The sequence below is a fragment of the Vulpes lagopus genome, chromosome 15 (genome assembly GCF_018345385.1).
Source record: "Vulpes lagopus strain Blue_001 chromosome 15, ASM1834538v1, whole genome shotgun sequence".
In the NCBI taxonomy this organism is placed as follows: domain Eukaryota; kingdom Metazoa; phylum Chordata; class Mammalia; order Carnivora; family Canidae; genus Vulpes; species Vulpes lagopus.
The window spans coordinates 19,252,056-19,277,178 of NC_054838.1; the positions used below are offsets into that span (position 1 = coordinate 19,252,056).

General features: G+C 38.8%; 2 protein-coding genes and 1 pseudogene across 2 annotated transcripts; 1 reads left to right on the top strand and 2 right to left on the bottom strand.

Moving 5' to 3' along the window:
• The first annotated feature begins 10,764 nt into the window (after window positions 1-10,764).
• Window positions 10,765-11,711, top strand: LOC121476486 (olfactory receptor 2D2). The gene is given in 2 exon segments (XM_041730546.1): window positions 10,765-11,386; window positions 11,389-11,711. Coding segments are annotated over 2 exon segments (945 nt in total).
• An 812-nt stretch (window positions 11,712-12,523) lies between these two features.
• Window positions 12,524-13,488, bottom strand: LOC121476083 (annotated as a pseudogene).
• Window positions 13,489-19,673: 6,185 nt separating this feature from the next.
• On the bottom strand, window positions 19,674-20,618 carry LOC121476084 (olfactory receptor 2D3-like). The gene has a single exon (XM_041729831.1). It carries the CDS (start codon window positions 20,616-20,618, stop codon window positions 19,674-19,676), a length of 945 nt encoding a protein of 314 aa, XP_041585765.1.
• Between the last annotated feature and the right edge of the window lie 4,505 nt (window positions 20,619-25,123).

Below are 25,123 nucleotides of genomic sequence, written 5' to 3' on the forward strand. Positions count from 1 at the left end.
CAAGGAGCTCTTGACGGGATTTTTTGAAGCAAGATTCCTGTTTCCTTCTAGCCCCTTGCCTGTTCAATGGGAGAGGGTGGGACAAATGCAAGCTGAGGCAAACATGATGCTGAAGGCCTGACCAAGGAGGCAAAGGGAGTATCAGGCAGTTGCTTTTCAACAGTAAGAGGCACAACCTCTGTGATCTCTCTGGAAGGAGCCCCATACCTGAAGAAGAAAGTCTGGGAAAGCATTTTTGGGCTGGAATCCTGGAGAAGAGTGGGAATAGAATTGTTGTCTCTGGGTGTCCAGCAAGGAACAACATTGATGTGCAAGAAAGCAAATGACAAAATTTACCTTTCCCAATGCCATGCCCACCTCCCAACCCCCAATGGGTACTAAGATTCCTAAGGCCTGGGGCCCATCACCAGCTTGTCCACTCTCACCTGGAGGCAGAGAGGAGGCAGAAACTGGGCTGCAGGGTCTCTGGCGAAGGATCAAGGATCAAGTGTGGGAGGGAATGATGTCTGCAGCCTCCAGATCCAGTCTGGAAGGACAGCACTGGTGTGGGTTTGCTCCTAATCAATGCCTCCCGGGGCTGCACTCCAGTCATCCTAGGAGTCTGACTCCACCCCAAGCCTTTCTGCCTTACTCAACTCCAGGTACAAACTCCAATTCTCCTAGGTCCCACTCCTGAACAGAGAGCGTTTTTCCTTCAAGGATCTATTTAAAGCTGAGGTCCTGAGAGTATGTAAACAGGGCGTTCCCTGGAGCTTGAAAAGCCCTCACCTGATTACCTTTCCATCCTCTGAGACATCCTAGGGCACTCGGTGTTCTATTTGAGGTCACAGGCTGAAGTCTCTAACTCATACTAGCACCCTTTGTTCAAGCCTTACACCGATAGCATTCCAGATAGCATCAGCAGATATATCTCGGGGTTCTCAGGTCTTCAAACTTGTGTTTTCACATATCTGGTAATTTAATAGAAATAAAAAAAAATAGGTATTGGATTGTTTGGATGGTAGCTGAGTCCTATAAGCTTAATTGCAGGGCTAGTGCTTTCATTTTGTTTTATATCTGTTTTGATGCCATATGATTACCTTTATTTGATACAGTTTTATTTGTTTATCAAGGTCTTAATATCAACATGATACACTCATCAATATTGCATAAAAGTTTCTATTTAGTTACAACTTTACTACCATTTGGTAGTGTGAAACTCTTCAATTTTGTTAATCCATTAGGTCAAAAAAATGGTATCTCCCTGTTAACTTATTATATGATACTTTAATTACACTTGAGGATGAGCATAGTTTTATTTATTCTTTTTTTTAATAATAAATTTATTTTTTATTGGTGTTCAATTTGCCAACATACAGAATAACACCCAGTGCTCATCCTGTCACGTGCCCCCCTCAGTGCCCGTCACCCATTCTCCCCCACCCCCCAACCTCTTCCCCTTCACCATCCCTAGTTCGTTTCCCAGAGTTAGGAGTCTTCATGTTCTGTCTCCCTTTCTGATATTTCCCATACATTTCTTCTCCCTTCCCTTCTATTCCCTTTCACTATTATTTATATTCCCCAAATGAATGATAACATATAATGTTGAGCATAGTTTCATATGCTTATTGATCATTTTCATTTCCCTTTCGTTCTGTGATCTGACTGTGTATTTCCCTTGTTACTTTTCTTTTATTAGGCCATTCAAATTTCTGTTACTGCTATGTAAAATCCTTGTATATTATGAAAAATGGGTTGTTTGATTTTGTCTTAAAAACAAGTCTTTCTTTTTAAAGATTTTATTTATTTATTCATGAGGGGATAGAGAGAGAGTGGCAGAGACTTAGGCAGAGGGAGAAACAGGCTCCATGCAGGGAGCCCAACATGGGACTTGATCCTGGGACATTGGGATCACACTGAGAGCCGAAGGCAGACGCTGAACTGCTGAGCTACACAGGTATCCCAAAAAACAAGTCTTTTTGTACTCTACCAGTTGAATTTACGGCTTTTTCTTTAAATATTTAATTTATTTTTTCATGAGAGGCACAAAGAGAGGCAGAGACATAAAAGAGGGGAAGCAGGCTCCCTGTGAGAAGCCTGATGTGGGAATTGATCCCAGGACCCCTGGGATCAGACCTGAATCAAAGGCAGGCCCTCAACCACTGAGCTACCCTGGTGACCTGAATTTATGGAGTTTTGTAGCATACATTTATAATTTAATCAGTCTTTTCCCTAATGACTTGATTTTGTGTTAAAATTTGAAATGTCTCTGTTGATAAAAAGTTATGCTTTTTAAAAATTATCCCGGGGGACACCTGGGTGCCTCAGCAGTTGGACGTCTGCCTTCAGCTCAGGGTGTGATCCTGGAGTCTGGGGAGCAAGTCTCACATCGGGCATGGAGCCTGCTTCTCCCTCTGCCTGTGTCTTTGCCTCTCTCTCTCTCTTCTCTCTCTCTGTCTCTCATGAGTAAATAAATTAAATCTTTTTTCAAAAAAATCATCCCGTTTGTCTTCTAAGATTTTCATAGTTTTGCTTACATGTACAGCTTAATTTACATCATGATACGTCTAGAATTTATTCTGATGTAAGGAGTGCTTTAGAGATACGACGGTTTTTCCTCACAATGGTCACTTAGCACCATTTCCTGGAAAATTCTCATCAATGTTAAGTGTCTTTTATTAGAGAAATTAAACTATTGCTAAATTTGATCTATTTTAGCACTCTGTAGATGGTTCCTTTCCTGACTTCGTATTTCTGTACAAGTACCATGCAATCTTATTTCTCCTGGTTTTTGTGTGCATGTTCTCAGGTGTGAGGATGGAGTTAATTATATTCCTTAGTATATGATATTTTGCATGATTAGTGATTTTAAAGCCCCTTTCTTGTTCATGATGAATTTGTCTGCATAACACACACCCATACTTCATTCCCACTGACTTTGTAACCACTTAATGCATGTGCTGCTTTTATTTTCCTCAAAAAATGTATTGTTTGTGGACATATTTTTACTTTACTTAAATGATATTGTGTTATATGCCTCTTTGTTTCACTTAACTGAGTCTTTTTCACCTTTTTAAAACCTTTTTTCACCTTTTTTTAACCTTTTTCACTTAATTGAGTCTTTAAGATCATTTACAATGCCAGGTGTTCATCTAATCCTTCTCCTTACTGCTGTGCAATATCCTTGCTGCACATCTCTTGCATTTTCATTTCTCTCTTCTCCAGTGAAGGATATCCAAATCACACAACACGGTTCCAACACAAATAACAGAACCACAAAGATGACAGGAATATACCATATGACGGTACCATTTTCTGTGTGAGACAATCTCTGGCTCCCTATTTAGCAATAATTCTTGTATCGTAGAATATGCACAGGCATAAGGTGACCCAATAGTACCATATTCCTTCCCAGAATGGCTCAATTTTCCCAAACGTAGATGAGTATTCTTCCCTCTTCTACTTTTTGCCCACACTTTACAGTATCTGACAAATTTCTGCATGCCTCATAGGAGTGAAAGGGGCTTCTTTGTTGATTCAATTTGTAGACCTTTCAATTCAAGTGAATTTCAGCATTGTTTTCTATTCTTGTAAGCCTTTGAAGGTAATTTTTGTGAATTCCCTTGTATATCCTCTGGTGTGTGTGTGCGTGTGTGTGTGTATGTGTGTGTGTTTCCTATTAGACATTTCTTCATTTTTCTTCCTGAATTTTAGAATTTGTTAAGAATTCCTGATATGAAATTATTTTCTATTTATTTTACATAACACAAGTATCTCATCCATTTTCTCCACTTTTTAGCTTTCTTCATAAAGTTCTTCATTGAAGACAAATCTCAGATGTTGAGGAAATCAAATTCATCCACTGTTTCATTACGGTCTGTGCTTTGGAGGTTCCATCCTCTAGGTCAGAAAGATAGGTGTTCCCTTACATTTTCTTATATAATGTCATTGTTCTATTTTAACTTTTAGTTACTTAATCCATTTAGAGTCTACCTTCTGTGTCGTGTAGGTAGAAATGCAGTTTTATTTTTCTCTAGGTCGTAAACTAGTATTTAGCTATACTTTGTACTACACTATTGGCCTTCTTCCCAAGGATTTTTGGAATTAACTTTGTCAGACATTAAATTTCACATTAGTGTGTCTCTGAGCTCTGAATTCTGTTCCACTTCCACTTATTAGTCCTTTTTCTTTTTTTCCACCAATGCCACCGCTCTTTTCTTTTTGAGGCTTGGCAATATTTCAAATAGAAAAGGAGGATGTTCTATTTCTAACTGTGGTTTTAATTTGCAATTACCAAATGCTTAATGTTGTGCAGCATCCTTTCCTGTTCTTGTCAGCCATTTGTGTATCTATCCTGGAGACAGGTCCTTTGCCAATTTTTAAATTGTGTTGTTTATCTTTTTTGGTTTTGAGTTGCAGGGGTTCTTTATATATTTTGGATATGACCTTCTCCCTCTGCCCCTTCCCTAGTTTATGCTCTCTCTCTCTCTCTCTCAAATAAATAAATAAAATCTTTTAAGATAAAAGAATATATTTCTTAATGTCTGGATTCTTCTACTAAACATCTTTCTGTCTACCTGGTTGCATGTAGTAGTAGTTTATTCTTTCAAAAATATCAAAGTATTGCACTGCATGACTGTATCACAATTTATCCTTTCTACTATCCATGAAATGTATATTGTTTCCACATCGAGCTATTAAAAGTAAGGTTGTTATAAAAAATCATTGTACATAATTATGGTGGATTTAAACACTCCTATCCACAAAGTATGGATACCACAGAGGAGTAAAACTACAGGTTGTAGGAGGGAAGGCATATATTTATGGTAAATTTTCATAGATGCTTCCAAATGGACTTTTTGAATTGACTGTGCCAAGTTAAACTCTCTCTCTCTGTGTATGTCTCATGAATAAACAAATAAAAATCTTTTTAAAAAAGTTGAGTCAGATATGGGCCTTGCACTTGTTACACTCACAGAGAAAGAAAATAAATCCAATGTAATATTATCAGCCACGATAAAAGTACACGAAGCTGAAGGTACACTAATGTATCAAGTCTCTAGACTAGATGTGTTGACTTGTGTACGTCCACATGTATTGGAAGTGAGTGGGAGTGGGGAATGGGAAACATGTGTGGGTCAGAAAGGAAAGTGTTAGCCAAATAAAGGTATAGAAATCAGCAAAATCCTGCAGCTGCCCGTCTGTTAGGTTAGCCACTGATTATAAGCATCACTTAAAACTTTGGGACAAGTGTTCAATTTTATGGTATCTCTATTCATCAAAACTGAGAATATCTGCTTGTCCTTTAATTTTCCGAGACTAAAGACATGCAATACTTTCTACTCTGTGATGGGTGTGAACTGTGGTGGAGAGAGTAACAAAGTCTAAAGCATTTGGGGAGACTCTAAGAACTAACCAAGTAATACCTTCCACCAGATGAAAGGAAATTCCCAAAGTACCGTTCTTAAAACAGGGTGTGGTCTCAAAATGTATTTTTATGTCAACTACTTCAGCAATATACTACATTTAACTTTAGAAGCTGTTCTTTGTAAGTTTGATTTAAGTAACTGTCAGGTCATACAGACTTACTTGACCCAGTATATTCATTCATTAAGCTATTATTTGCCATGAATCTATGATATTTCTGGGACCACACTGATACTGAGGATGAAATATGACTATAGTTTGGGTATTTGTATCTGAGGTTCTTTGACTTCAGGGCCTGGTTCTTTTTTCTGTATCCCCAGTACCAACAATGTGCTTGGCCAATGTCTTTTGATCTACAAGAAACTGACTGAATACTCAAAATATTCATGAATGTTCAAGAAATTGATAGTAAACCTAGTAGTGGGCATACCTCTGAATAAAGGGATTATGCCCAGCAAAAATCAGTGAGGAAAAAAATACAATGTGTCCTAGCTATGCGGCAGGGAAAATGGCTGGAATTGTGGCCTAGGGTTAGATAAGGGAACCATCAATGATTGTCAACTAGATGTGGTTGCTTATATTAATGTTTTATTTATTCATGCTTTCTTTCAATGATGAATTGGAACCTTTCATCGCTTTGACTCATAGATCTATCCAGATGCCTAAGACCCTATTATCAGATAACATAGAATGTGATAATGTCATTTTGAGAAAACTGGGCATTTCTTTAGCCTAGAAAACTTTTTTTTAAAAGATTTTATTTACTTATTTGAGGAGACAGAGAGTGAGAGCGAGAGCGAGAGCAGGGGCAGGGAGGAGAAGCAGGCTCCGTGCAGAGCAGGAAGCCCAATGTGGGGCTGGATCCCATGACCCTGGATCATGACCTGAGCTGAAGACAGATGCTTCACTGACTGAGCCACCGAGGTACCCCTAGCCTAGGAGTTCTTAAGTTGAACTTTAGAGTGCTCTTCAATTAAGGTGTGAATGCTATTTCTTTATTTCTTCTTTAATCTAACTGGAATTCAAAATGTCCTGCTTGTTTGAATGTTGGTATTTAAGCGAAACTATCATTAGCAGCATCCAAGACTTGATCACTAACAGAAATCACAGGTATTTTTATATCACATTGTAGTTGTTGAAGATACCTACAGATATCCTTTAAGCTCATTAATATTCGAATTAAGGTGTTATTAGACCTGCCACAACACTTTGAAATTTAATGCATTAATAAAGAAGCACATGTATCCTTATATTATATATTTGCTTTCTAAAACTATTATAATAAACTCTATGTGAATATGTCTGGTCTTCTTGGCAACCCTATACATTTTATGTGATGCATTGGAACCATTATTTTGAGACACCTTTACCAAGCAGATAAAGGGCCAAAAGCTTAAACTTTGTATAGGGCCTTAATCTTTAGACTTTAAATTGTTCTCCCGTCCTTTTGAACCGTTCCATGAAATTTTATTATTACTCCCCAAGTCTTGCAAATCTCTATGCACGTAATGACAGTCATCCATCCGCCAACCTCAGTTTTATTGAGATATAATTGACATACATCACTGTGTAAGTTCAAGGAATATAGCATGATGGCCTAATTTGCATATATTGTGGTATGATTACCATTACCATAGTAGGTTCAACTCATATCCATCTTCTCTTATAGAGAAACAAGAAAAAAAGAAAAGAAAAGAAAAAGGAAAAGGAAAAATATTCTTCTGATGAGAACTTAGAAGTACTCTCTTAACAACTTTCTAATATACTATAAAGTAGTCTTAGCTGTAGCCATCATGGTCTACATTCTTTCCCTGGTATATATCTATCTTATAACTAGAAGTTGTAGCTTTTGGTCCCCCTCCTCCAAAATGTCCTCCCCATACCCTCTGCCTCTGGTAACAAGTCTGATCACTTTTTCTATTATTTTTGTTTTTTATTTGTGTTCTTTCAGGACCTACATTTAAGTCTAATCCATTGGAAATTAATTTTTGAGAGTGGTATAAGAGATGAGTCTGGTTTCAATCTATTGCATGTCACTATCCAATTATGCCAACACCATTTATCGAACAGACTATCTTTCCTTCATTGAGCATTCTTTTTTCGCCTGTCCAATGTTATTTGTCTCCATATGTTTGAGTTTATTTACGTATTCTCCATTATGTTCCATTGGTCTATTTGTTTGTATTTATGACAATGCCATAATGTTTTGATGACTATAGGTTTATAATATAGCTAGAAATCAGGAAGTGTGATGCCTCCTGCTTTGTTCTTCTTTCTCAGATTTCTTTGGAAATTTGCAGTTTTTCATGGTTCCATTATAAACTTGAGGAGTGTTTCATTTACTTCTGTAAATTGCCATTGGACTCTTGATAAGGACAGCATTGAATCTATAGCTAGCTTTTGGTGGTATTGACATTTGAACACTGTTAATTCTTCTAAACATGAACATGAGATAGCTTTCCATTTCTTTGTGTCTTGGATCTCTTTCATCAATGTCTTGTAGTTTTCATCATAGAGAACTTATATCTCCTTAAATTTATTCCAAAGTATTTTATTGTTTTTGATGCTACTACAAAAGGGACTGATTTGTTTTTTAGAAACTGTGTTGATGGTGTATAGAAATGCTACTGATTTTGTTGATTTTGGATCCTCAACTTTACTGAATTCATTAATTAGATCTAACAGGTTTTCTTCTTTTGATTGAGTCTTTAGGATTTTTTTGTATGTCAAATTTTATTATTTGCAAATACAGACAGTTTCAATTGTGATACCTTTTATTTTTCTTCCCTGACTGCTCTGGCCAGGATCTCTAGTATTATGTTGACTAGAGTGGTGGAAGGGGGCAACTTTGTCTTGTTCCTAGAGGAAAAGCTTTTCAACTGTTCACCATCAACTATGACAATAATTGTGGGCTGTCAAACATGGCCTTTATTATACTGAGATATGTTCCTTCCGTGCATATCATGCTGAGTTTTCATCACAAATGGGTGTTGAATTTGGTCAAATCTTTTTTCTTTTCTGTGCCTATTGAGATGATCATATGATTCGGGATCCCTGGGTGGTGCAGCGGTTTGGCGCCTGCCTTTGGCCCAGGGCGCGATCCTGGAGACATATGATTCTTTTCTTTCATTCTATTAATGTGATGGGAGGTATGCCACAGACCAAGAACAGTTGGGTTAGGACTTCTGTCTTAGTTCCCTACTGAAGTGAGATTGTAGGATGGGCTCTGTGGCTGCCTGGATTCTGGTCAGGTTTATTAGAGGATCAAGACTAGGTACTTTATTTATTAATAATATATGAAATAAAAAAAAGAACAAAAAAAAGAAAAAAAATAATATATGAAATAGATTTCCTGCTCTGGCAGGGCAGCAAGACAGAACCCAAAGCCTGTACAGCTCTTAAGGACCCCAGTCCGTCCTTCAGAGGGTTTACTGAATTCCCTGGCCAAGTGATGTCATCAGTTTTGCTCTACAGATGAGGGAAGCTACAGTTGTGCTCTCTGCTCTAGTGCCACTGTACATAGGGCTGTTGGATGGGCTAGGCAGCTTTCAGTGTGCTCTGGTTAGGTTCTTGGTTGCACAAGCTACAGGGTGTATTCAATGATGAGTAGAGCTACACAAGATTTCTTGCCTGAGCACAGTAGGAAAGCAGCTCTAAAGCTGGCTAATCTCTCTGTTGTCTTGTCTTGCCCCACCTTAAGTTTCCTGATGGAACAGAGCCACTGGCTTGGTTCTGAAAACTCTCAGTTCTGTGCACCTGCCTCTTAGCTTGAATGTCCCTGGGATGCACTGCCCTAGGAGCTATCACCAGCCCTTCCAATCAGATGGGGCCAGGAGACCCTCTTGACAGTGGGTGGGGCAATGCCCTAGCTTCCTTGCCTAGGTGGGAGGGAGTTGAGTCACTTCAGGCTACTCTCAGTTTCCCAGACAGGTTCTCCAGTTAGGAGGCACTGGGATTTACCTTCAGTCGAGGCTATGAATTAATGCATTTGCCTGTGTGTAGGACAGGAATGTTCCTCTAGTACTGGCTTTGCTCTGGGAGTAATCAGTTCTGCCCACTGACCTCTCAGCTAGTGCTCTGCTGGGCTGTACTCTTCCAGAAGTTGTCCTCAGCCCTCTGGTCAGAGGGGGCCAGAAGACACTCTTCACAGCAGGGTTGTGATTCAGCTCCCTGCCTGGGCCTGGGCAAACCAGTCTCTGAGGTCAGCAAAACTCCTTTGAGGATCTGAATCAAGCATCTAGTTCTGCATCCACCCTTGTTCCCTGGCCAGAGTACATATCAGATAAGTAGTTGCTTCTTTTACCTTTCTAATGCCATCTCTCTTGGTCTCTGTGGTGCAGGTTGCTTCTCAGTGGTGTTTTATTCTGGAATTGTTGTTGTTTCTTTTTCCTGTGAGAGGGAACAAAGTCAGGAACAACCATGTTTCCTCCTTAGACACAGAGACCTGGCAGGCTTTTTAAGCAACTCTACTAAACCATAAGGTCAATTTTTAAATTTAGTTGATTAATGATAATTGATCCAATAAATCACAACATCATGTCTATAAAAGGTCACAAAAATGAGAAAGATTTAGTTTTAAAAGGAGTTTTTATTTTCTGGGAAGAAGAGACACATAATGCAAGGCAATGAGAGCTGATGGGCTAGAGGTGGTGCATTAGTGCTGTGTAGTTTGCACACAGAAAATTAGTCAACCTGGTGGCTTAAAATGGAAATGCTGTGATGGTGTGTCTGCCATTTTGGAAGTTTTTGATGGTTAAGATTGATATTTGGGTGTTCCATCCGAAGACGTGGGTGCGATTGCCAAAGAGATGATGGCATACTACCCCATTACTTCTTGGTTTTCCAGCTCTTTCAAAACAAGTTATTTTGTCCAAAAAAAGTCAGTTCTTTAAGATACTTTGGCCCTTTTTTCATTTCTTATATCTTATTGACTATCTTTTCAGGGAAGAGACAACAGTCATATGCCCAAAGAATAAAAAAAAAATCTATGCCAGCATAAAATGGGGATGTGTGGCAATAGCAGCATAGGACTCAAATTTCTAGTTGATAATATAGTGAAATTCAATGCCATGACTTTACAGATTAATCAAATCTATTTAATTATTAGATGTTTCATATTCAGAATAAGAAGTATATTCTTTTGATCTACTCTACACTTACTAAGAATGAAGGCGCCAGCTTAAAAGTACGAAGTTTTACAACACTGAAAATGCTCCAACTAAAGCAGCATGATCATTTTATATCAAAGAGAAGTTTTGGAATGGTTGATAGTGATTTAGAGCAATTCGAAAGTCCTCCAAATCTGAGGTTCTATGGATCCATGTTTAACATGTTGACTTCTTCCTGAAACAACAAAGTATGAGAGCAGCAAATCAGACGCAGGTGACAGAGTTCCTCCTCCTGGGACTCTCTGATGACCCCCACACTCAGAAGCTCCTATTTATTTTATTCCTGGGTGTCTACCTGGTTACTGTGCTTGCAAATCTGCTTCTAATGCACCTTGTTCAGGCTGACTCTCGGCTTCACACACCCATGTATTTTTTCCTCTGCAACTTATCTTTGGTTGACCTCTGTTTTTCTACCAACATCGTTCCTCAGGCGCTGTTTCATCTTCTATCCAGGAAAAAGATCATTTCATTCACACGTTGTGCAGCTCAGCTTTTACTCTTCCTCATTTTTGGGGGTACACCGTGTGCCTTTCTGGCGGTTATGTCCTATGATCAATACGTGGCCATCTGCAACCCTTTGCATTACCCTCGCATCATGACTTGGAGGGTGTGTGTTCAGCTGGCTGTGGGATCATGGACCAGCGGCATTCTGGTGTCTGTGGTAGATACCACTTTTATACTAAGGCTAACTTACCGAGGCAGCAATAGTATTGCTCATTTGTTTTGTGAGGCCCCTGCACTGTTGATCCTGGCATCCACAGACACCCATACTTCAGAGATGGCCATTTTCCTCATGGGTGTCATGATTCTCCTCATCCTGTTTTCCTAATTCTAGTATCCTATGGCCACATCATAGTGACTGTGGTCAGGATGAAGTCATCTGTGAGGAGGCTCAAGGCATTCTCTACCTGTGGTTCCCACCTCATGGTGGTCATCCTCTTTTATGGGTCAGGAATTGTCACCTACATGACACCAAAGTCTTCCAAAGAACAGGGAAAACTGGTGTCTGTGTTCTATGCAATAGTGACCCCCATGCTCAGTCTCCTCATCTATAACTTGAAGAAGAGGGATATGAAGGGAGCTCTGAGGAAAGTGGCCACAAGGAATTTCCCATGCAGGCTTGAAATCTGCCACTGACTGTGAGACCCTTTTAGCTCCTTACCTATACAAACTACCAAATAATTTTTATTCACTTAATATAAGATTCCTTACATCCTTTCTGTCAAACGTCTCTCAGGTCCAACGTGAATAATTTGAGATTGAGGTAGTGTCCGAGTTGAGTAGTCGTTTTCCAGATGATGCACAGAACATCATAGCAATAGAGGAAGAAGTCCTCATTTGTTAGCTTAGTAGTACATGGTTACTTTATAAGGCAGTGAAAGTTTTTAAGTATTGCTATATTATTTCTCGTTTTTACTAGAATATACATTCCACCAGGTGAAATTGCCTATTATACTCAGCACTGTGTTTCAGGGTATGAAACATGATGAATGCTGAAAAAAAATGTGTTGGAATTTTGAGTTTCAAGAAATGAGTGAAGAATGAAACAAAACTCTATATTTATTATCATAACTTTATTTTGTAAGCAAAAGGATCCTGGAAAATTGCAGGCAGAGTTTTTGGACAAATAGAAATAAAAAGATACGGATGAAGAAGTTCAGGAAAAGTTAAAATAAGTAAAGAATGGCAAATCATAGTGTTGTTAGTACAATTGTCAACCTTACGATTGGATCCCAAACTGTGTAATCTAGCAGCATCCTCAGATACATTGGTCGAACAGAATCCTGCACCTACAGAAGTTCTCCTTTATCACTCATGCTTTTTAATTCAGAAACAGATCCTAATAAGTCCAAAATCCTAGTGGGTATATCACGGCTCTTAGATTAAGTAGGGACCAAAACCCATGGGAGGAATTATTTTTTCTTTCCCTTGTCCTTGCATTCCATCCCTTAGGTTTGCATCTCACTCAGGTAGAGTTTCTGAGGGCCCAGGGTCCTGTGGAGGACTCACCTCAGTGCAGCCTTCACTTCACCATTTCCTTAAACTGAAGATGATGGGGTTCAACATGGGAGTCACCACTGTGTAGGAGAGGGACAGCAGTTTCTTGCTCTCAGGAGAGGTGCTGGATCGGCATTGGAAGTATGTGAGGATGGTGGTGCTATAGAAGAGGGAGACAACCAGGAGGTGGAAGGAACAGGTGGAAAAGACCTTACGTTTCCCCTCAACTGAGGGCATCCTGAAGAGAGTGGAGAGGATGCAGACATAGGACCCCAGGATCAGCAAGAAAGGAAAGAGGATAAATAGAACAGTGGCTGTCAGAGCCTGAAGTTCAAACAGAGAGGTATCAGCACAGACCAGTGCAATGACAGGGGAGTTGTCACAGAAAAATTAGTTCACTCTGTTGGAGCCACAAAAAGGGAAGTTGAAAATCCATGTGGTTTTCACAGTGGCAACTGGAAACCCTGAGAACCAAGAGGCAGCTGCTAGTTGGGCACAGGTCCTGCTGCTCATAATGATTGGGTAGCGCAAAGGGTCACAGATGGCCACATAGCGGTCATATGCCATTGTGGCCAGAAGGCAGCACTCAGCAGCCCCACAGAAGAAGAAGAAATACATCTGAGTGGCACAGCCAAGGAAGGAGATGGTTGTTGGGCCTTGGATGATTTGAGTCCCCAGCAGTTAAGACACTATGACCAAGTTGATGCCTATCTCCAGGAAGGACAAGTTACTGAGGAAGAAGTACATAGGATTTTGTAGAGTATAGTCAGTTGTAGTGACCAGGATGATGAGACCACTGTCCATCAGGTTAACCAGGTAAATAGTCAAAAAAAAGGAGAACGAATAGAGCTTGGAGCGGGGACAAGGTTGAAAGGCCCACAAGAACAAACTCACTAACAAATATTAGTTTCCTCATGTCATTCTTATGCCCAGGATTTGACTGGGTACTCTTGTTCCAGGAAGGCAGAAGGCTCCAGATGTTATTTAGACCTCTATTACACTCTTAGAAAGAATCCCCTATGGATTTGTTCTCCACCTTTCTTATACTTGTTGCAAATTAGAAGCTGTATCTTCCAAAATGTTAAAAAAAAAAAAGTGTCTAAGGATTCACAATATGTTGGAAGAATACTAACCTTTCTTCAGCCTGAGAAAGGAGGCACAACATACATATCTATATATCCTCTAATTTTCGTTGCTCTATAGAGAATGTTCAAAATCACAGCTGCACTTTTTGGCTCCTACTCTCTTTCTTCACCAGTCAGCGGTACTAAAAAAGAAGCCTGGCCAAGCATTTCTGAAGAGGGGTTCTTAACGCAGAAAGGTGCTGAGGTGAACTAGGGTATGTTTTCTGCAGAATGAAAGGGCAGGAAAGAGAAAATCAAGGAAGGTGAAGCAGCAGTTAGGCGTGACTCCTGAGGAGGAGAGCTGAATGTGTCCTAACCACAAGCGGCCCACACCCACGATGATTTTAGTATACTGGAAGAATCTTCCATATATTACAGTATAGCTTCATTTCATTTCCAGACTCAGAATAACCCAGTTTATCCAAGGAGCCATGGAATGTAGAGACTGGTTTTATTTGATCCCATGTGGCTATAGGTGATCAGAAAAGGAAACACAGACTCAAGATAGTGTCACACGACAGAAAGAATTAAAATGTATTACATATAAACCCTTTTAAGCCTTTTTATTTAAAGATTTTATTTATTTATTCATGAGAGACAGAGACAGAGAGAGAGAGAGAGAGAGAGAGAGAGAGAGAGAGAGAGAGGTATAGAAATGCAGAGAAAGAAGCAGGCCCCCCACAAGGAGCCCAATGCCGGGACTCAATACTGGATCCAGGATCACGCCCTGAGCCAAAGGCAGACGCTCAACTGTTGAGCCACCCAGGCGTCCCTACATGTAAACTTTTTTTCCCATATAAACCTTTTCATCAGCTTTTGTTGGTTGACTTTTGTCTTGACTTTCAAGAAATAGGAGCTCAATGTTACATGATAAATAAAGACCAGCTCCCATTGCAGCAAAATAAACAATATGCAAGGATATAATGAATTAAAGGACAAATGCATTAAAGTAGACAAACAAGAAAAAAATGACTGAAGGTACAACTGATAATGAAATATAACTTACTACATGTACCAAAAACATACCTGGAATATACTTTATTGCAAAATCCTCAGAAAACAAAAGATGAAATCAACAATGACATACCAGAAACAGGGGAGACTATGGCAGTTTTCTCAATCCTTAACAGATAATGTAAACAAGTAGGTAATAATGGAGTACAGATGAAAATGTGCTTAGTGAGATATAGAAAACGAGACAGAATATAATTTCTACTCATGCACTTACGAAAGGTTTCCAAAAGCTACTGTATATTAGGTTATACAAATACTGCCTCAAATAAAAAGTATCTACCTGTGTAGAGACCACACTTGTTATCAGACTGAAAACTACAATTTAACACAAACAGAAAAAAAATTCTGAACTAATTTGAAATTTAAACTTTGCTTCTATGGGGATCCCTGGGTGGCTCAGCGGTTTAGCGCCCACCTTTGGCCCAGGGCAAGATCCTGGAGTCCTGGGATCGAGTCCCATATCAGGCTCCCTGCATGGAGCCTGCTTCTCCTTCTGCCTGTGTCTCCGCCTCCCTCTATCTCAGTGTCTCTCATGAATAAACAAAATTTAAAAAATAAAATTAAATAAATTTTGCTTCCAAAATACCACTCAAATTCGAAACAATAAAAATATTGCACATCAAAATCTACACAGCACAGCTCATGTTCCACTGTTAGGCAATGTCAAAGACTTTCATATGTCATTAAACAATAATGAAATGAGCAAAATAGTGTGCCATGGGATGACAGTTACCCAAGGGTTAAAGTCTTCAAAGTAAAGAGGGAAGTGACCTAGGAATTTAAAAATGTTTATAAACTCATAATCCCACTTTCTCAGCCATACCTTCTTCTTTCTTCTTCATGGCAAGAATTCTCTAAATTAGTGTTGAAATTTTCTGTTTACATTTCCTTATTTTCCTTCCCATTAGTTAAATAGATCTCATTTGATCATCATGGGCAGCCAGATCAGCAACTTCACCTATTAGTGCTTTCTCCTGTCTATGTCACTTCAAGTATCAGATGCAGTTTCTATAAAAGTTTTCTCTGGTGCTCACACCACAGACTAGCATCTGTCTATTGTGGTCCAGCTCCAGTAATTTTAAAAGGACAGTAATGATTGCAAAAAATTTGTATTGAAATACATAATACATCAGTGTCTGTTCTGGGTATATTGGAAACAACTAAGTCAGATAGGCGAAAATATAAAAAGAGCTCAATAATGGTTTTAAAATGAATGCATGGATGCATAAATGAAAGAAAGAAGAAATTTAGCTACTAGATATTTCTTCACTGGGAAGGTATTCTATAGTAGAGTCAGTAGTTCCTGACTCCTGACGTCTGTTGTTCCTGGACTCATATCCATGGTAACGTGTAGAAAACTTTTACAGTTGTCATTGAATCCCCTTAAACAAGTGACTGATTGAAAGCTTGGGTAAAATAGGTGGCTGTCAGGCAGATTGTGTGTCCTAAGGGTTCATGAAACCTGAAGGGGAGCCCAGAAGCGACTATTTTTGAGAAGTTGAGTCACAGTTAGATGTGGTTCTAGGCATCTAAGCCCATGTAGGGGTCAGCTTCACGTTCACAAATTCCAATTTCGAAAATCCTGAATTTCTCTTCTGCTTTTGGAAGAGGTATTTATGGATAAAATAAGATCATTCAAAGGAGGATGACCAGAATGAATACAGGGTGCCAGTGCATGTTAGATATAGGAACTTTAAAGAATCAAGTGAGTGATTGGCTGTGAGAATTGAATTTGGGCCAATACAGAAACTGACTTCAGAGGGCTATAGTAGAAGAAAATGAAATTTCTCTAGGACTAAAACTAGAGGAGTTTGGTTCAAGGTACCAGAACATTGATTTTGACTTACCATATGGAAGATCTTTGTAAAAGCAAAAAACTATCTATAGTTGACCCTTGAACCATGCAGGTTTGGACTGCATGGGTCCACTTATACATGGATTTTTTTTTTGATACAGTACAGTACTGGGAATGTATTTTCTCCTATGATCTTTTTTTGTTTTAAAGATTTTATTTACTTATTCATGAGAGACACACACACACACAGAGGCCTAGACACAGGCAGAGGGAGAAACAGGCTCCATGCAGGTAACCCGTTGTGGGACTGGACCCCGGAGTCCCAGGATCGTACCCTGGGCTGAAGCTGGCACTAAACTGCTGAGCCACCTGGGCTTCCCTCCTATGATTTTCTTAATAACATTTTTTTCTCTTATTTGTTGTAAGAATACAGTGTGTAATATGTATACAAAATACATGTTAGTTGACTGTTGCTCATGTTATTGGTAAGATTTCCAGGCAACAAGGTTATTAGAAGTTAAGTTTTGGGGGAGTCAAAAGTGGTATGAGGATTTTCAAATATGAGGTGGTTGGCACATGCTGTTCATTGGTCAGTTTTATAAATGAAAGTAAATCATTCATCTCATGATCCAAGATGTTACGGAGGAATATATTCTTCTTTAGGCAAATGCTGGATAATCACTCAGTAGATATATACAGAGTAGTTGAAGATTCAGAACTATATTTGTGTACATGACTTAAATTTCCTTATTACACTGCTATTTTATGTTTACATGAAATTAGGGATATCAAGTGAAAATAAATTCATTTTTTGAAGCTTCAGGAGAAAACATCGGGCACTAGTATTTGGCTTTGTGCTATTATACAAGGTGAAATGCTTTGAGCCATGAGTGATCCAAGGATTAAAGACTCTTCAAGGGATACCTGGATGGCCCAGTTATTGAGCGATACTGGATCCCCAATCCTGTGCATCTTTTAGGAATATTATAATAGTTCTAAAAATCAGACCCACAGAGGTGCTTGGGTGGCTCAGGCAATAGAGCATCCGAATCTTGATTTTGGCTAGGATCATGATATCAGGGTTATGGGATCAAGCCCTGAGTCAGCCCTGGCCTGGGTGTGGAGCCTACTTATGATCCAATCTCTCTAATTCTCCTTCTGCCCTTCCCCTAACATGCTAGAGCAAGCACACATGCAATACTCTCTCAAAAAAAGATAAACTCAAAATGGATAATGATCTAAATCTGAGACAAGATTCCATCAAAATCCTAGAGAACACAGGCAACACCCTTTTTTAACACGGCCACAGTAACTTCTTGCAAGATACATCCATGAAGGCAAAAGAAACAAAAGCAAATATTAACTATTGGGACTTCATCAAGATAAGAAGCTTTTGCACAGCAAAGGATACAGTCAACAAAACTCAAAGACAACCTACAGGATGGGAGAAGATATTTGCAAATGACGTATCAGATAAAGGGCTAGTTTCCAAGATCTATAAAGAACTTATTAAACTCAACAGCAAAGAAACAAACAATCCAATCATGAAATGGGCAAAAGACATGAACAGAAATCTCACAGAGGAAGACATAGACATGGCCAACAAGCATATGAGAAAATGCTCTGCATCACTTGCCATCAGGGAAATACAAATCAAAACCACAATGAGATACCACCTCACACCAGTGAGAATGGGGAAAATTAACAAGGAAGGAAACCACAAATGTTGGAGTGGATGCGGAGAGAGGGGAACCCTCTTGCACTGTTGGTGGGAATGTGAACTGGTGCAGCCACTCTGGAAAACTGTGTGGAGGTCCTCAAAGAGTTTAAAATAGACCTTCCCTACGACCCAGCAATTTCACTGTTGGGGATTTACCCCAAAGATACAGATGCAATGAAACGCCAGGACACCTGCACCCCGATGTTTCTAGCAGTAATGTCCACAATAGCCAAACTGTGGAAGGAGCCTCGGTGTCCATCGAAAGATGAATGGATAAAGAAGATGTGGTTTATGTATACAATGGAATAATACTCAGCCATTAGAAATGACAAATACCCACCATTTACTTCAATGTGGATGGAACTGGAGGGTGTTATGCTGAGTGGGTGGGTCAATTGGGGGAGGACAAACATTATATGGTCTCATTCACTTGGGGAATATGAATAATAGTGAAAGGAAATATAAGGGAAGGGAAAAGAAATGTGTGGGAAATATCATAAAGGGAGACAGAACATAAAGACTCCTAACTCTGGGAAACGAACTAGGGATGGTGGAAGGGGAGGAGGGTGGAGGGTGGGGATGACTGAGTGGCAGGCACTGAGGGGGGCACTTGATGGGATGAGCACTGGGTGTTATTCTGTATGTTGGCAAATTGAACACCAATAAAAGTAAATATATTATTTTTAAAAAAAACCATGAGAATGGGGAAAATTATCAAGGCAGGAAACCACAAATGTTGTAGAGGATGTGGAGAAAGGGGATCCCTCTTGCACTGTTGGTGGGAATGTGAAGTGGTGCAGCCACTCTGGAAAACTGTGTGGAGGTCCTCAAAGAGTTAAAAATAGACCTTCCCTATGACCCAGCAATTGCACTGCTGGGGATTTACCCCAAAGATACAGATGCAATAAAATGCCGGGACACCTGCACCCCTATGTTTCTAGCAGCAATGTCCACAATAGCCAAACTGTGGACGGAGCCTCGGTGTCCATCGAAAGATGATTGGATACAGAAGATGCGGTCTATGTATACAATGGAATATTACTCAGCCATTAGAAACCAAATACCCACCATTTGCTTCGATGTGGATGGAACTGGAAGGTATTATGCTGAGTGAAATGAGTCAATTGGGGAAGGACAAAAATTATATGGTCTCATTCATTTGAGGAATATAGAAAATAGTGAAAGGGAATAAAGGGGAAAGGAGAGAAAATAAGTGGGAAATATAAGAAAAGGAGACAGAACATGAAAGACTCCTAACTCTGGGAAACGAACTAGGGGTAGTGGAAGGGGAGGTGGGCGGGGGGTGGGGGTGACTGGGTGGCAGGCACTGACGTGGGCACTTGACGGGATGAGCACTGTTTGTTATTCTGTATGTTGACAAATTGAACACCAATAAAAAATAATTTATTAAAAAAAACTTAAAGTGAAATAAAACTCTGACCCTGAGATCACCATCTCTCAGAAAACAGCTTTCTTCCGGCTAGTTTTCTGAGACCCTCTTTAACATCTTTATTTCTCAGGCTATAAATTATGGGGTTCAACATTGGAGTCACCACTGCATAGAACACAGAGACCACTTTATCCCTTTCATTCATTATCTTGGAGTTTGGCTTCATGTAGTTGAACATTCCTGAGCCATAGAAGAGGACAACAACAATGAGATGGGAGCCACAGGTAGAGAAAGCTTTGAGCCTCCCCTCCCCAGACTGCATCGGGATCACGGTGGAGATAATATTCCAGTAGGAGACTAGAATCAGGCACACAGGAGCTAAGAGGATGACCACGCCCATTGCAAAGATGGCCATTTCTGTGCTGTAAGTATCTGCTGAAGCCACCTTCAGAAGGGCAGGAAGTTCACAAAAGTAGTGATTAATAATGTTCTGTCCTTGATAGGGTAGTTGGAAAGTAAAGGTGGTATCCACCAGAGACACGAGTGTTCCACTGGCCCAGGATCCTATGGCCAACTGGAGACACACCTGTTGGGTCATGATGCTAGAGTAGTGCAGGGGCTTGCAGACAGCCACGTACCGGTCATAAGACATCACCGCCAGCAGTGCACACTCTGTACACCCAATCAGAAGGGAGACAACTATCTGTGCCATACACCCAAGAAAGGAAATAGTTTTCCTCTTTGCCAGGAAATGGACCAAGACTTGAGGGACGATGCTGGTAGAGAAACAGAGATCTGCGAAAGAGAGGTTTCTAAGAAAAAAGTACATGGGAGTGTGAAGTCGAGAGTCCATGAAGATGAGAATGCTGATGAGCAGGTTCCCAAGCACAGTCAAAAGATAAATGAGGAGAAAAAGAACAAACAGCAGGATCTGGGTCTGCAAGTCCTGTGAAAGGCCCAGGAAAATAAACTCAGCCACAGTGGTTTGGTTTTCCTCCCCCATTGAGATTATGCCTGTTTACCTGTTTGCACAAATAAAAAGAACAACCTTTCAGTTTGTAACATCTTGTAGAAGAGTCTCATTTAAAGCTCAGCTCATAACCAGATTGGGTATTTCTAGCTTTTTGCTATTTTGCTATCCAAGTCATTCTAATTAATACTAAATAGAATATCTTAATTCTTATTAGTGGTGGTAATTTCAGTCGACCTAATTTTTTTCCCAAATCTCCTCTTTCCAGTGCCACTAATAGATTATGACATTGTTAAAGCCTGCTGGGCTAGTTCTGCGATGAGGATATTGGAATTTGTGTGGATTTTACTAAATAGCTGTACACATATTGTTACAAAATTACTGTGTGTAATGTTAGCACTATTACCATGTATAAACCTTCACCACTAACTGTTCAAAATACTACATATTTAATTATAACATATGCTTGAAAATATGAAACAGGGTCAAACTTAATTTGTCCCATTAAAAAACAGCTATTTTTTTCTTGGCATAGAAATAGAGGCTTATCACTTATTATACCAAGTATTGTTCCCTTTTGATTAAAGAGTAAAATGGTAAAAGTAAAACAATAAAAAAACCAGGAAACACAAGTCAAAATTCTCGTGCTATCTGGACATGATCATACTGACATAAAAGCTAATAGACTATGAAAGAAAACAGGTAGAATTTACATCATGAAATGAAAAGCTTTTGTGAAATAATAATATCACGAATAAAATTAAGATAAACTACAAACTGAGGAAATTATTTGAGATGTCAGACCAATGTTAATGTCTTTTTTACATTAAGATTACATATAAGACACCACAAAAATTGTTGACCCAAAAAATAATGGGCTAAGAATATGAACTGACTACTTACAAAGAGGAATTGTGAATAGCTACTAAATAGAAGAATTATATTGTAACTAATTAAGAACAACTACAACATGAAAGACAGTTTTCCTCCTGGAAAATTAGCTAGGATTTTAACAAATCAATCATATCACAAAACAGTAACCTTGTATTTTATTGAAAATTTAACACATGCCAGGCATGAAGTTTTTATATAATTACATTGTTACAATGACATTGTAAGTTAGACATTATTAATCTCACTCTGCAGACAAAAAAATTGTGGCACAGAAAAGTTCTGTTACCTTCCTCCAATCATACAATTAATCATTGTCAGAATTCATTAACTTTAAAATGAAGGATCAGAAAAAAGACATTTTTGTACAATGCAAGTGAGTAGGAAAATTAGTCCAACCTGTCTGGAAAATAACCTTGTCAAATGTATCTTAAACTTTAAATATTTGTATATTTTGCTCTCAATTTTTCTAAATAGTACAGAGAGGGAAAGATTTGCTTTTTACTAATCCTTTCTTCCCTATGAGGAAAAATCTGATTTGTGACATTTTAGGATGTAGCTTGGTCCCAATTTACTACTGGCTAGGGTTACTGGGCTTTAAAAGGTCATGCATGTTCTATTTCCTCACTTTTCCATGGAACTGGACAGATACATTGGACCACATCCCACTCAAGCTGTAAGGGAGGTTGAAGATTTTGAAAGACTTTATAGTAGACCACCCTGACTGAGGCTTATCAGAGTTCTGAACTTCAGTGACAATAGGGACCAGTGCCATTAATAAAAAGCAGTCTGTTATTTTTCATATGTCTTGTTTCTTTTGTAGGACTCGAATGAGAGGAATGACCAGGACTAGAATATTAGGAGTTTCTGAGTCCCTAGGCCTAGTATCATATAATATTCTCTTTTTAAAATTCTTTTTCATATAATATTCTCAAATATTATCCCAATTTATAAATCTAATTATAGGAATCTATTCTAGATAAGTACTTTAAATTGCAGAAAAATATTTGCAAGAAAATATGTTCATCATATTATATAATAATGGTTAAAAATGGACATACAAATAGAATATAATAAAGAACTCAGAAATAAACGTATACAGGCTGGGTTTCTGTGGCGAGGGTGCCCATAATACACAATGAGGAAATGGCAGTCTCTCTAATAAATGGTGTCGGGAAAACTGGATATCCACATGCAAAACAATGAAATTGGACCCTTATCTCACATCATATACAAAAATCAACCCCAAATGGATGAAAGACTTAACATAATACCCGAAGTATGACTCCATGAAGGCAACATAGGGAATACTTCTGGGCCCTAGATTTGGCAGTAATTTTGGTTTTGACACTTAAAGCACCCACAACAAGAGCAAAAACTAGAAAAGTGAGATTAAAAAAAAACTAACTAAAAACCTTCTGCTTTTAGTTCCTTCTGCAAAGGAAACAATCAACAAAATAAAAAGGCAAGCTATGAAATAGGAGTAAATTATTACCAACCATATATCTCATAGAGAGCTAAATCTGAAATATACAATGTACTCATACACCTCTATGACAAAGGGCAAATAATGCAATGCTTTAAATTGACAAGATAAATGAGTAACCATTTTTTTAGAGAATACGTACAAATGGCCAACAGGTACATGAAAAGTTGTGCATCATCACTAATCATCGTGGAAGTGAAATTAATACCACAATGGTATACATTACATTACCCTTGTTAAAATGGTTATTATAAAAAAGTCTTTTAAAAACCCAGAAGGTGACTAGTGTTGGGAAGAAAGTGGAGACAAGGAAACCCTTATACATCATTGGTGGAAATGTATATTGGTACAGCTACTATGAGAAATGATTTGGAGGTTTCTCAAAAGTTAAGCATAGACCTATCACATAATATAATAATCTCACTTCTAGGTAGATATTCAAGGGAACTGAAATCAGGGTCTCAAATTAAATATCTGAACGCCCATGTTCAGTGCAGCATGATTCATAACAATCAAGACATAGGAGCAATTTAAATGTCCATTGACAAATGGATCAAGGAAATGTTGACTGTACACACAATAGAATATTATTCACCCTTAATAAAAAGAAGGAAATTCTTACACTTGTGACAACATGGATGAACCTGGAGACATTAGCTAAGTGAAATAAGCCAGACACAGAAGGAAAAAAACTACAAGATATCACTTATGCAAAATAGTCAAATTCCTAGAAGCAGATAACAGTACAGTCATAGCCAGGGGCTTGGAGAAGGAGGCAATTATTAATCAAATTAGGTATTAGTAAAAGGATGCTATGTTTCAGTTATGTAAAATGAGTAAGTCCTAGAGGTACTGTATAGCATAGTGCATATAGCTATTCAAAGAACCATGTCCACTTTCACAATAATTATTTTTTTAAAAAGATTTTACTTATTTATTTGTGACAGAGAGTGAGAGAGAGCATGAGCAAGGAAGACGGGAAGATGGAGAGGGAGAACCAGATTACCTACAGAGCAAGGAGCCGAAAACCAGGCTCTATCCCAGGACTCGGGATCATGGCCTGAGTCAAAGGCACACACTTAACCAATTGAGCCACCTAGGCATCCATCCCACAATTATTTCTGAAATTCCTCAGGTAACAATTGTTCTCAGCACTGTCAGTAATGTAATGTTTGTCACCTTCTTTTTCCTCTCATTTGATCATCTAGCTGTTACCTGAGCATTACTATTTCCTCTATATCCTACAGATAAAATCAACATCGTTAATAACAATAATGACAATCACCTTCCACTGGTACTTAGCAAACGTGATTTTGTTATGCCTTAGGGACCAATGTTAATATGTTTTCATAATGTACAGAAAGGACTGAAAAAATAATTTCCAAAATGTTGGGAGTGATCGATTCTGGATATTGGAATTATGAGTGGGTTATTTTTTTCTTTTTAATGTTTTTTGTTTTTTAATGTTGTTCTTCAATAGATAACAATCTAGGGGATCCCTGGGTGGTTCAGCGGCTTAGCACCTGCCTTTGGCCCAGGGCGCGATCCTGGAGTCCCGGGATCGAGTCCCACATCGGGCTCCCGGCATGAAGCCTGCTTCTCCCTCTGCCTGTGACATACTCTGCCTCTCTCTATCTCACTCTATGTCTATCATAAATAAATAAATAAATCTTAAAAAAATAAGAAGACCACAATCTATTGTCAATATAGGAAAAATATAAACGTGAAAAATCTAAACAGCACTTAGTTGAGGATGCCCTAAACTAAAGTTACATTATTGCATCTGATTTCAGTCTTTATAAAGTAGCTGCTATAGGACCAGGCCTCTCGCTGAAAGCAAATATAAAACAAAATATGGAACAACTATATTCAGACATTGGGCAAAAGCTAATTCAGAAAGTAATCCTGCACAGCAAGGCAATAAATAAGCTGAGTTCCATGGTCCTACTAACTTTATGCCTAGAGGCATTCTCAGAACTGAAACCATGGAGCTGAAACCTAAGTAGAGCATGATGGCCTCGTGGAGCTGAGGGGAAAGAGATCCATAACTGATGAGTGCCAAAACATTTGGAAACAGTGAAAGAGAGTATGAGAAAGGAAGGAAATGAACAGTAAAGGGGCTTTAGGAATCTGAACAAGTTTTCGGTGTTCATTAAGATAG